The 14,319-nt window shown below is 39.7% G+C and overlaps 1 protein-coding gene across 1 annotated transcript in view; it reads right to left on the bottom strand.

Moving 5' to 3' along the window:
- LOC111864512 (dipeptidase 1) overlaps nt 1-14,319 on the bottom strand; it is a gene marked incomplete at its 5' end in the record, with an annotated part of 138,007 nt that overhangs the window by 80,448 nt on the left and 43,240 nt on the right. Inside the window, one exon of the mRNA XM_033751465.1 lies at nt 9,881-10,013. Within this exon, the coding sequence (XP_033607356.1) occupies nt 9,881-10,013 (133 nt within the window). The remainder of the gene's footprint in view (nt 1-9,880; nt 10,014-14,319) is intronic.

Below are 14,319 nucleotides of genomic sequence, written 5' to 3'. Positions count from 1 at the left end.
ATGTTTAAATATAATATTACATATGTCAATTTTATTTTTGAATTTTGGTATTTTTAAAATCTTTAATTTAAATTTTAAAATTTAAAATTCACAGGGATACCTGCTCTAGGTCTACAATGCTGCAGCACTGTAGGCACACGTATCAAAGATAAGCAGCGACACGCACATAGGGAGCCTGCACAGAATAATACCTGAACGGTGCTTAAAGCAAGAAGTAGCCGCTGCAGCATTGTAGACCTAGAGCAGATATTCCTGTGAATTTTAAATTTTTAAATTTAAATTGAAGATTTTAAAAATATCAAAATTCAAAAATCGAATTGACCTATGTAAGTTAACAAAGATTTTATACATATCTGACAAATATCAGCAAGGGGATTCTGATATATCAGGACCTATTAACAACGGAGAAATGAACAATTAAGAAAGCTGGTGTTTTTAAATTTTAAACTACGTGCAGTGTAACAGCTATGTGAGAGAAATACACCTGATGATGGCCATTTACGGCCGAAACATGTAGTGTACAGGAAGAGAAGGCAAAAGAACTACAATAAATTGTTGCACTTAGGACGGAGTTTGTGTCATATATTACGAAATCTTAAATAAGCTATGGCCCCACAATCACACATGATATCTGTGTGGCTGATTCGTTTTCTTGTAGGCATCTTTCAGAGGTTGGGTTATCAACACAACCTACTCACTTCTCAAGTTTCATGCAGTAAATTTTATCCACTTCACGTTGTTTCACCTAACGTCACAGTTTACAGACCGTATCCACAGCCTTAAGCGACGAATTACTGGTGTAAAATAGCTACCAACAGTATCCGTAAAATATGTAAATATAAATTAGAAGTTGTTGTAGTTTATAAAGTTATCATTATAATGGTTTCTATTGAGTGAAACTTAACTGTATGTATGAGGGGTAGGCCTCCTCGGCCCTTGCACCGCGACCTACTGTGGTCTATTGTGCTTATGAGTGAAACTTACACGTAGCAATATTTATGTATGACCTAAGTGCATTCAAACAAACTCCGTGGCCTGTAGTCCGCAAACTAACTATACCGACCGAGCGACCGCCGCTTGTCGGCGAAGTTAGTGCCAACTTTTGCGGATAGGGGGTGTCGCGTGGTCAGTGCAACGGATCCTAACGACGGTTAATCTCTGTTCTGTAGACTGGAGCCGCTATTTCCTTGAAATAGCTCCTCAATTACCCTAGCGAGGCTGAGTGAACACCGCTCCAGAACCACTACTTCTCAGAAGACCTGGTAGTGCCGGAAATCGAACCCGGATCTCTGGGATCTGTAACCAGGATCTCTGACCACTAGACCACAGAGGCGGTCAAAATTTATGTGAATATGTTCAAGAGGTAATTGTGCCATAGAACTCAAGGGGCATCATTCACGTACTTAGTCATATTTACCTATGAAATGAGCCAAACTAAATCAAAATATAATGACCCTTCAAAATTTATTATGGATCGATCATACCGAGTTTCTTCGCAATCAATCCATAGTTTTGGCACCGACAGTTCGGTAACGACGGAAATGACAAAATTAATAGGTGATCTTAATTTTTTTTAAAAGCCCCCAAAATTGCAAATAAATACATAGTTGAGTGTAGACCTATCGTAATGTTCCTCTACACACTTCAAGCGGTGTATGTTTCTAATGGTACATAACGTATATTTTGACTGCAAAATAAGAACTGATGTTCAAATTTGAAATTATAAAATCGATAAACTCGATAAACACAAAACAAGAAAATGTGGGGATCTGTATTTTTATACAAGCGATGAGGCTTATATCGATTTCCTCTCAAACGATCACAGATTGCAGCTACTTGTGACAGTCCACTAGCAATGCTCTGCACACCACTTCGAAAAACACGATTGACGTTATAAGGAACACAGTTCGGTGTCCGAGTACCCCTACTGGACCGTAGGCTTAGCGTTGTTAGAGAATGAAATCTTGACGAGGGTTGTGTTATGTATATGTTCACATCTTTCCAACAAAATGCAGCGCAAATAATGATATAAAGATCCATAATAATGTCATGTGAAAAAGTGACAAAGTTCAAATAATTGGACCCAAAAAACTATGTCTATATTCATGAAATATGTGAGATCAACATATTCCAGGATTACCTTTGTCATTCAGTTCAAAATATTTTATTCTCTCGTTTCGTACCTAAAAACTTAAATAAAAAACTATAATTTTACACGTTTCGTATGAGTGTGTAACTTTGTTTCTCACCCTGAGGAAGGAATATGTATTGTAATCGAGAACATTGTATTGAGTTGAAAGGGTGGATGTAGAGGAGGATGTAACAGGAGGACGGGAAAATTACTTTATGAGGGGCTTCACAATATTTACACTTCACATAACACTTTTAGTGTGAATAAGTCAAGGAGAAGATAGGCGGGGAATGTAGTATGTATTTGTAAGAGGAGAGGTGCATGCAAATTTACATCGGGAATTCTAAAAGACCAGATCACAATGCCTAATTGATAGCACAATATTTAATGATATTAGATAAATAAGTTCTGAAGTTCTAACTATGATGACAATGCTCGGAAGAGGATCTAGTTTTGGACATTTAGAAACATGGCAACAAAATCTGAGACCTCATTCAAGCCGGAGAGCTTCTTGGCCTCTGAATAACCGTCAGTTTCAAGCACAATAGACCACGGTAGGTCGCGGTGCAAGAGCCAAGAAGGCCTAGCCCTCATACAACCGTCAGTTTCGGAGAAAGACTCAGGGCCATGGAGTCACTTCGGGCTGTAACACGGACCACTTTGGGCTATATGTGTCGTGTACAGAACTACGTGTATTAGGCTTATTTTGGACTTTATCCATTGTCTGGTATATAGAAGACAAAAAGAAACACAAGGTTTCGGAGACTGGATCTGCCTCCGTCCTCAGGTGGATGAGGCAGGATGAACCTACTCAGTTGGGCCCGTTAGAAAGAGCTGATCTCAATCACTGGACCGTGTGTCATGCGGGGTAGGACCAGAGATCCTTTTTCCTCTACTTTGAGGCCCATTTCATAGTACTCACTTATTCTGGCCACACTCGACAAGGTTCAGTACTGTTATTTCCAGTAGGATATCCATGTGGGATGTAGGTAGACATTTCTGATTAAGTTTGTTTTTAGCAATTCCCTTATGAAATCCCAGCGTGTTTCATACAAATAAGTTATATAAATTTGGGATACTTTTTTTTTTCTTTTTGGTGCTACGGCCCCAATTTGGGCCTTGGCCTGTCTCCATGAAACTCTCCTTTTCGCTTCAGTTTACTAGATCTTAGACATTCAATAGGACACCTTGGGAGGGTGATCAGACCGTCGCGAAGCCTCTACCTGTACACAATCACAGAAAAACGCATGCACACACACACACACAAATACTAAATATCCATGCCCTGAGTGGGATTCGAACCCACGATTTCGGCTACCGAGCGAGCGAAAACAGTGCATGCCTTAGGCCGCTCGGCTACTGTATGCAGCAGAATACCTTTTACCACACACAATTTCAGAATTCTACATTGGTGTGCTTGTGTCTCCCGTGTCGCCGTGGTAGACAGCCGTGTATATATTGTCACGTTTTAATGGCTAGACGCGGGGTTTCAATTTGGATGCTGTATACTGTCCAAAAGCCAATCATTGCACCACTCTACCATCGTCACGAAATTCTAGATCTCATCTGCTCTCAAAGCTTCCTGCTGAAGTAAACTTTTCAAGAAACATTACCTGGGAAGATGTCGAGCTGCCAATTGTGATTCAGTGCGGTTCGCCGGGCTGGATGTACCTGGATTTTCATCGGCTTCCAAAAACAAATTTAAGCAAATGTACGGCTACAGAGGAGGCACTGAAAGATGCGTTTTGTCTGTGCACCATTTGTATCCGCTGTCTAGATATATTAAGTGCGTTGCACACAGAGTGCAAACGTATTGAAAAGGGATCACAGGAGCACAGTTAATACGACTGTATATATACTAGTATACGTGATGGATTTGGAATATGTTTATGCAAATATTTATTTCCCACACATATTTTTGACTGCGTATTCTGCATTATTATCTTTATTAAGTGTGTCTTGATTGTTTAACGGCGCTACAGTGTCTTAAGCTATGTAGTGTCAAATGGTCGGTATGATTTGATAATTCTGATATGCTGGAAAGGACGTGAATGGTAAAGGTCGTGGTATATTTAAGGCACTATCCAGGCAGTTACCTGAAGAGACTAAGGAACAGCACCGCACATTTCAGTCAAGATGTCCCTGCTGGGATTAGAACGGGCCATTTCTCAAACACGTGCTAACCTCGTCAGAAGTACCGCTCACTGTGGCGCATACTTGATACATACTGTCACGTGTATTAATGACTATAGATGGGGCTTTGAATTATGAATAGATTTATTTACCACTACAGGTCGTAACTGCAAGCAACTATAACATTATTACTGATTTCCACACTACAAATCACTCCACACTCAAGTTTCTTCAGTCTACACTCACCAGACTTACTTGGTAACCGCTCTCCATAATGGCTATTCCTCTGCAATGTCTTCACTAGACGTTTCCTGGTAACGAACCTTTAACTGCACAGTACTGCACTGACTCGCCGAACAGAACACGGTCAGTAGCATCATATAGCCTCGGAGCGGACACACAGAGAACACCGCCTGCATCACCTCTTCTAATGTTGTGTGACGTCACCGCGCACTCATATGCTGCGACCGCTACATAGCAACGGCTGTACGCGTCATGTATCGTAACAATTCCTTTATTGTTACCTAGTAACGGCTGTTTACATAGTCACCTCTTAGAAAAGGGTCTATACACCACAATACTGATATTATACGGGTGATTTTCTATAGCGTTTGTTCAAGAAACTTCATAGTTGGCGAGAATACTTGACGATAGACAACAAAAATCTAAAGAGGATCTTATGAAATATGGGCCATAAAATGAGTTAAAGCTGGCGGGACTTAGACGTGTTAGTGCAGGTGTACAGCTGCCTAAATGAAATTTCACATATATCTGTTAAGGGAATAAATAAAGATATATGACAGCTAATTAAAGCTGTAATTAAAGTAGTGCTAGAGCCAGAGTAAGTAAAATCAAAACCGGTAAACATACTGGTAGTTTAGTCTACCATGTAAAGCGTAAATCGAAATCAGGCCAGTAATTTGGATTATGTTATTTTTGACTGACCAAAGGCAGAATAAGACGAAATTAACAGACGAATTTTTATTTTTCTTTCGAACTATATTTACAAACGTATTATAGAGGTTTAAAATTATCACTGTGTAGAATCTGAAATTCTCGGAAAGGTGGTTATTAAAACTAATGTTTTCTAGGATATAATGTCGTGTAGTCTGTTGGACGTCAACCGACGTTGCTACCTGCTTCACGCTGGTTTCTTCCTTTGCTCATTCTTCGATCCTGAAGAGGTTAGCAACATGTTCCTCCGCAACGCCGGTTGATTTTCAACGGTCTGCGCGTGGTTACATTCCAGATAGTAGAACTCTCCAAAATTAACCTACCTACCTACCTACCTACCTACCTACCTACCAACCCACCCACCCACCAACCTACATACCTACCTACTTACCTACCTACCCACGTACCTACCCACCTACCTACCATTCTTTCCTACAATCATGGGTGAGCCTTGGCCTCCTCTACAACAGTCTCCACAGCTCTCTCTTCCTCATCTTCTCTATCCATGCTTTCACCTTCTTCTTCTTCTTCAGGTCGTTCCCAACATTGTCTAGCCATCTTATTCTGGGTCTTCCTTTTCTCCTTTTGGAGTCATTGCATTACCTTCCATTCCTTCGATATGCCCCAACGATCTTATTCTCTGTGACTTGATAAATCTTACAATATCTTCTCCTTTCATAACACGTTTATCTCCTCGTTATATCTTATTCTCCATATATTATTTTCCATTGCTGGTCCGTATATTTTGCTTATTATTTTTCTCTCGAACCTTCTCAGTGCCTCCAAAATTATCATTGTTTTAAAAACTTGTCAGGAGAAGGCGAGTACCTGATAGGGATGAAGGAGTTCTAAGGGAGCAGCAAAAGATACTGCATGACATGAAACTTTTCATCTAGTATTTTAGGTTACAGAAACGAAGGGTGCAACAATTGACAGGTCGTGGGGGTAATGTGAGGTAGAGAAGGAATCCATATAGAATTTTGTTTGGATGAGTTCTCGAAAAACCAGAATTCGAAGTCCAGAAAAGAGGTGGGAAGAGTAACATTAAGCTCGAGCTTAAGTTGATTTGTTATGAGGTTAAGAGGTCGATACAAAACGTCAAATCAAGAAGGACGAGAAGGGCGTTAGAATGCAAGGATCAGTCGCAGTTACCTCGCTCGTGAAAGTCATTATTCTTAAAACCCTACCCTACACAATACTGGAATATTTGGTGCGACTGGAGAACACTAGAAGCAACCTGTCGGGATAATGAACTCGCACTTCTGCCGTCCGCAGACCGCTGGCAGCTGGTGCGAACGTCAAGCCCCGTCTGTCTGTCTGTCTGTCTGTCTGTCTGTCTGTCTGTCTGTCTGTCTGTCTGTGTCTAAGTAATGAGTCACAGTTCTGTTTACAATCCCCGCGGAATTTCAAACATCTCCATTCATTCTGTTCCCTCGTTCAACATTCTCTTTTTCTTTTGGACTCTGTTCATATCCCTGACTTCAATCGTTTAAACGTCAGACACTTACAGCCAAAACCGGCATAAGTTTCTTACATAACTAGGTACTTTATACTTGAATACATATATGTATGTGATTTTAGGGGTTTCTGCATGTAAAAGGGCTTTTTGATTGAATGATTGGATTTATTGACATTTCATTCACACAACTCAGAACTACAGACAATTACAGTGCTGCCGCTGATCTACACACTTTACAGTTCACACTTACACACGCACTATAGTTCTCAGTCTTCACTAGTCGTATCTTGGCAACGGATTTATAAGAGTCTCACTTCCCTTTAAATCACACATGAAGACTTCTTTCCACAGCCTAATTCCTTACTTCCCATTATTTTGCAAGTACCAACTCAGTTCAATTGCTATGCTCCCAAGTTCATATCCCGGCAGGCTGGCGTCTTGATACTCGACTAACTCTTCTCAACTGAAGTCTTCTTTATACAACGTTACATGGACAACGCAGAAAATACAGCCTCTCTATTGTTGGGAAGACTTGTTTACAGAACCGTTGCATAGCAACGGAAGTTACTCGATTGTTTTATGCGTATTCGTTGCCGCGGGAATGTGTTTACCGTGTCGTTGCCTAGCAATAAACGACTATTCTGACTTCACTATACCGGGTTTCGGTCATGTCAGTAAATAAAAAACGAAAATGAGTAAGAAAGGAAGAAGCACAAAGAAAGAAAAAGGAAAAGAAAGAATAAAAAGATAAGGTAAAAAAGAACGGAGAGAGAACAAACTTGGAAGACTGGACTACTGAAGAACTAATTCTCCTCTCCTCTACGCCATTGCCCTCTGGGAACTAAGTGTCTGTTGTTTATATTTCACTACACTGATTCCGGGAGCTGTCGCGAACAGTAGTGCTACTATCACAATAATTTATACCGTGGATTTCTTGACGCTGTAGTTCATAAATTTAAAAAGAACCAATGAGAGAAAGGCCACTGGGATTAGAGGGGCTCGACACGGAAGCCAGGTCTGTCTGCACATCTGATATAGTTCACCCACCTTTAGAGATAAAGCAGGATTGGTGTATAAAGGCTCCCTAATGGCTTTACACGGTAGCCACGCTGATGTTACTAAAGGTAGGGAAATAACAAAAGTTGCAATTATGAACGAAATGCCTTCTTTGCTATTTTGCACACCTCATTGACTTTGCCATTCATTTATTGCAATTATACAACAGGGGGCCGGCTTGTAAGGCTGACAACCTTACCGCCATCTGTGAGCCGATTGTCTAGAAAATGTAGGAGCCTCGACGTCTCACAGCTCTGTGGGCCTCCATGGTCTGTTACAGGCTTAGCTTTACCTTTTTTAGTTCTTTAAATATTCTCCTTCAAAGAAACTTTGTAGCTCTGAGAGACTTCAGTAAATATATATATATACATATATATATATGAAGAAATAATCTATTGTACGAATAATCGTAATTAAACTGTTTGAAAAAATTCAGTTTCGGACATGCAATATTTGGGTTATAATGTGCCGTTACGTAAAGAATTTTGACGAATTTGCACAATAAACTTTACTGTAGATCCTGTATACAATATTTCTCAGATATTCATAGATCCGGAGATAAAAAGATACAGGTAGACTGGTAGACACTGCACTCCACCCTATGCGTTCATTCTTTATGTGGTGTGCAAAATTACATGAAATACATAAATAGGGATTTTTTTCAAATTTCTTCATATTTTTACTAAAGCTTACTTTTTTCATTAGATGTAAAGTTATTAGAGTGTGCTTGGATTGATAAAAACTCACATAAAGAGGGCAACATTGAACTTCTACGCTCACATTTTCCTAGATGGGAAGTCTTAAAAAACTTCGGATCAGATATTCCCGCGTACAATATTTGATTCTTCTTTCTTCTGACCACTACTTGGAAGTACGGAGTGTATGGTTACCGCTACACTGGTTCCGACACCTGGCACGGCACGTTTTCCCCCACAGATCCGCCACGGTAGCCAATATTTCACGTCTCGCTTTTTCTCTGTAATCTAACTTTACCTTATCTTACAGAAATCTAGAAGTGACAACACTGCTTCTAGCCTTATTTTACACAGCAAAGATATGTTTTTAAACACGAGACCAAGCTTCTCTGTGGAAACAGCGGAAATTACGTGAAAATATTGTAACATAAATGATCAATACGTTGCCAGGCAACAGCTCTGTAAACACGGCCCAACAAGCAGCAGTGGAACAACGGGGTTATGCATCCCGTTTCTAAGCAACGACTCGGTAAACACGTTTTCGCATATCGGACCGTGCTATAAAAGCGGTGAGTTCATCAACAATAGAGACGGTGTTTTCCGCGGGGTCTGTGCGGAGTACTTATAAGAGAAGGGAGTGATAGAATTAGTTCAGGGGCAGTTACGAGAAGTGAGTCCAGAAGAATTTTGAGTTCCGAAATTCCAGAGTGATTAAGAGTCAGTCCGTCAGTCTGTTAAACTGCTGCTGGTCCTCGCCAGCACAGTCGGTTTTGGCTTCAGTTCTCGTCGAGTTCTACGACCGATTTTTTTTTTCTTCCATACATATTCGTGTATAGAAGTGGGGCCTTTTAATATTGGTATTCATATTGTGACGAATATGATCATTTTCTAGGCAACGGATAGGTAAACACTGCCTAAAACCAAATAATAGAAGAAGCGGAAGTCATTTTTGCTAATCAACGGCTAGGTAAACATTTGTTTCCGCGGCAACGAATGTTAACAAGGACACTAACATGATAACAAAACAGAACAGAGGAACTCTAAGAGATGGTGACTTCTATCCTGGCCGCATGGCAGTTATACAAGAGGCTGATTCATGCATTCAGAAGTAGCAGATATCAGTCAGATATAGTGAGAGATGACACCGAGATTCTTCATAGAGTTTCGTAAGACAGACGCTGTTCAGAAGGAGGTCATAAGTGAGCTGTTATAATTGACTGTAATTATAAAGAAGTGTCACTAAATCCAATGGTGAAATCCAGAAGCCATTATTATTAGTCACATGACAATATAAGGACGCTTTCTTCTTTAATCTATTTCCATGGCCAATCTTAATTCGTATTGTTGAGAATCTGCAATAAGATTTGACTATTGGCGCAGACCGATAGACGACATACTCAGTGTATGCATTCACAGGAGGGATCATATGCAGTCAGTAACTTGTAGACTCACCTTGAGAGGATGTGACGAATTGCAGCTCGGCGCTGTAGCTGTCTACCAGGCGTCGAATCACATTGATCTGCTCCAGCGTCAGTTGGACGGCATCTTTATACTGTGCCTGGCACGGAACGTACGCAGACCAGAACTGTGGATCACAACAATTGTGTTTCAGTCTGTGTACTTGATCTCAAGGGCCTCTGACACATTTTGATTTCACGTTTAGATAGAACTAACGCCTGGAGCTCAGTGCATATGCGGACGGCCATTAGTCAGTGTTAGGGGACTAAAATTACAACAAAAAGTGTTTTAACTCCAGTGAGTTTACAGGGTCCTTTATTTTACGTAGTTCTATCGTGTATTTTAAAGTGTAAACATAAGATAAAAATATCAGAGGGAAAATGTTTTCACTAACTTGTTTCAAAAAGAAAGCCTAGCATCAGGCATAGGGTACCCCAAAATGTGTGAATCTTATGCACAATTCGGAAAGAAGGAAGACAAAAAAACTGTCTTATTCCTTTGAGACAGAGAAGAGGAATGTACAAGGAAAACTTGAAGAGCAAAATCTACAAGAATGTTTCAAAAATAATCCTTCACAAGAAACTTATCTTCTAAACCAGGAGGAAAATGAACAAAGAAGACAAGAATATTGGTAAAATTAATTTTTATATGGGAAATACTGAAATGAAAACAAAACAAAAATTGTAAGATTTGAGGTTTTCACGGCGGTGACTATGAGGAAAGCAGTCTTCTGGGATGTGGCACCGTGTAGATGTGGTGTTAACCGACGTTTCGGAGGAACGTAACGCCTCCATCTTCAGGGTAGAAGGAAAAATAAGAAAATCCGCAAGCAAAGAGACTGTGAGAACCGGTACAAGCAGACTGCTTGTCTGTTGTCTGTTTTACCGGTTCTCACGGTCTCCTTGCTTGCGGATTTTCTTATTTTTCCTTCTACCCTGAAGATGGAGGCGATACGATCCTCCGAAACGTCGGTTAACACCACATCTACACGGTGCCACACCCAAGAAGACTGCTTTCTTCAAAACAAAAATTATTATGACGAATTTCCTCAGGACCAAATGTGTGAAAATCAGGTCCTTTAACGTGATGAAAAAAAGAGATAAAATTTTCGTGTCGCGCGTTTATTGCATTTCTCAGCTATTTTCGAGTTTAATTCTCCCATCGTTTGTTCAACACTTATAAGTTATAACAGACTCTCATAAGTTATTACTAAAAATTGTGCTCAAAATTGAATTTGTAAATTGTCTGGGACGTAACTGGTGATTAATATTTCATCCTAGTCTTTCAGTTATTCCTACCTTAGTAAGACAGTTAATGTGTAAGTTCTTGCCATGGCCTCCTGTCAGAATAATTGAAGGAAACGCTATGCCTCCTCGGGTATTAGAAATAGTGCAGGAGCAGTAAAGTGGGGCACGCGGTAGCGTAGTTGGTTGAGGCACTATGCTGCAGGCCGGAAGGTGGCGAGTTCGATACCCAATGAGGTAATTGGAATTTCCAATTAACCTAATCCTTCCAGCCCCATTATGTCTCTGGGGCCGACTTAGCTTCTAACAGAAATGCGTACCAGAAATCTTCCTGGGGGTTAGGCCGAAGCGTAAGGCTGACAACCTCACCGCCATCTGTGAGCTGACTGTCTAGATAGAAAATGTGGGAACCTCGTCGTCTCAAAACACTATGGGCCTCCAAGGTCTCTTACAAGGGTAGGCTTTTACAATTACTTGAGTAGAAATTCGCTGTGGGTCAGTGGGTTCGATGCACTGAAGAGTCAGAGGCAAGTGCCTGAAGTTCTTGGATTTTATAATCTCAATTGTACACTATTTGCATAAAGACATTCTCTTTAAATTAAACTTCTCTGCAATTAGGATCTACAAGCGTCTTTAAAGTTTCATATCTGTTAACAATAAACTTCAAGGACTATATATTACTAAACAATTTCGTGATAATACCAGAGACTTGCCTTTAAAATTGCGTTATTTAACGATTATAACTTATGAAATTTGATTAAATATATTCACTATATTCATTGTGTATTTTTATAGTACCGCGTAAACAAAATTATAAAATCAAGTATTGGTTTTATCATGTTTGTCAGCCATCTTTCTGCAAGACCTAGCATCCAACCACAAATACCAATTTAAATAAAATTCGATATGCCATACCTAGATCAAATGTTACGGAACCACTTTGACCGTAGTTTCAGTCACTGCGGAGTTTCCTACCGGTACCCAAGAAGTTTATATTCATAATGCATTCCAGCTATTGCTTCTGTTTAGAATTTTCTACATTGTTCAGTTAAAGATGGTTTATCAAATTTAGTCTTAAACATAAGTAGGTTACTAAAAAATTGAGGGCATATATTTATTCACAACACCGTAGCCATTCTAGGCATCATCACTTATGCAATATGTAGGTACGTTATCTGCGAACGTGGCCTCATTTCCCTAGACGCTCATCTTCAGGCTCGATTGCCTCCCGACAACCAAGTGAAAGGTCTCCCCAGATTCTCTTCAATGGACTGAGATACGAATCTTCAGCACTTTCATGTAAAGAAGAGTAATTTTACGCTACCAGGAAATTAGCAGCATGTCGATATATTGAATTGATATCGACATCGTTACTTTACGCGATATCAAAACGTATCGATTTATCGATATCAAATGACATCCTTAATATCTTTAAAAGCTTCTCGACGGCGTCTGATGAGACCACTTCTTTTTTGTGGGATGTGTACGATGCTCTCTACGTCGATACTGTGCAGCGTCAAGTGGAAGGACGATAGATAAATGAGTTGGAAAGGATTTGGAAAGAAGAGGTCGTGGCCTGATTCAGGTATTATCCTATCATTTGCTTGGAGGGACTGAGGAAGGCCACAAAAAATCTCAGACAAGACAGCCGATGTCTCGGTTGAGATTCGAAACAAGCACCTTTCGGAAACAAGTTTAGGAAATTAGCTCTAGAGCAGACTGCTCGGTGATAAAATGTGATTCATCGCGCTTCTGTTATATGTCCGTTACTTTGTATAAGTCCTACTTCCTTTAATTAATGTTACGGCCTACATTAATCTACATTTTTGCCATGCCACAACTTATAGCATATATATATTAGAGGAAGTGACCTGAATAGAACTTATAGGAATCCAATATACCCGTATATATTATATTTTACAGATGACTTTAATAAAATAATTGAATTGGAGAAAATAATTACTGTAATAAAAATCTCGTTAAGTGCGAGCCATCAAATATTATGTTTTTGGACATTATCCATAGTCTTATCTTTAACTAAAAAACGTCCTGTTTATTTTTCTTCGGAGATAGGGACTAGCTCTATCGATTGGGCCCAACTGAGTAGGTTTCACATGAAGACGGAGACAGAATCCAGTCTCCTGAACGTTGTGTTTTGTATAATAAACAGAATGGTTTTTAGATGAAGACAAGACAATAGATAGTATCCAAAAAACAAAATATTTATACTAATGTACCATCGTTGCGAACTTTTAGATCTTATTTACCCAGAGATGACAAGTTTCTTTGAGGCAAATTCAATTTACAAAGAAGCAAGTGCATATCATTATAGCGGACAGATAACATACGTTAACGGGGCCATACGAGGGCACGAAGTACGTCCGTTGCAACGATCGTACTTTATGACGGACGTTGCTGAGGACATCACACAGTTGCAGAATGCGGTGCGTAGTATTTTGCTTGCAATGGAGTCAGAAGAAAGCGTAGCATTCGCCTCTCTTTTGTTTTTTTATATTTAAAAGCAAGGAAGACAAGAAACAACGGACGCATTTTGTGCGCTCGTGTGGCCCCAGCCTTAATGCTTTTCCCAAAGGTGCACTTGCCTATTCTTCTAGTTAGTGTTATTCTTCTCATTGGCTACTTAAGAAGGCTTGGTGAGGACTGCATAGTTCTATGTGGTTGCATGTTGGCGGACTAAACATTTAAATCGCGTGTCTGTTATGGTACTTACTATATTTATCCTAGGAAATGAGCTACTCGTATGTACACAGTATCAGATTTGTAAGAGAGCATATGAGTATGTTTCAAAGGGTAGTCCTCTAGTCACATGATATGCAGTCTCTTCTTTGTAAATTAAGTTTGCCTCAAAGAAATTTGTCATCTGTCGGTAAATAAGAAATTTAGGTTATGGCAAGTTTTTGCTGTTATTTATTATAATAAATAAAAATGCAGATTTACTTTTCCTGATTTTAGAGTAGCAAACGTTTCAGTAGAATCTGTGGATTATATTTTTCTTCTGTGGAAGCCACGGGGCGACCTCTAAAACTGGCCCTGTTCAGGGCAGGTTTCTTTCCACATATTACAGCGTTCCGTATATAATGCCTCCTATTTTTTTAAAGAAAACTACAACAGATACAGAAAGCATAATAATGCAGTTAAATAGAGCAAGATTTCAGCTACTTACAGTTA

Source organism: Cryptotermes secundus, unplaced genomic scaffold (genome assembly GCF_002891405.2).
Source record: "Cryptotermes secundus unplaced genomic scaffold, Csec_1.0 scaffold948, whole genome shotgun sequence".
Classification (NCBI taxonomy): Eukaryota; Metazoa; Arthropoda; class Insecta; order Blattodea; family Kalotermitidae; genus Cryptotermes; species Cryptotermes secundus.
Note: the sequence above shows the minus strand (reverse complement) of the source record. Positions and strands in the feature narration are given on the sequence as shown.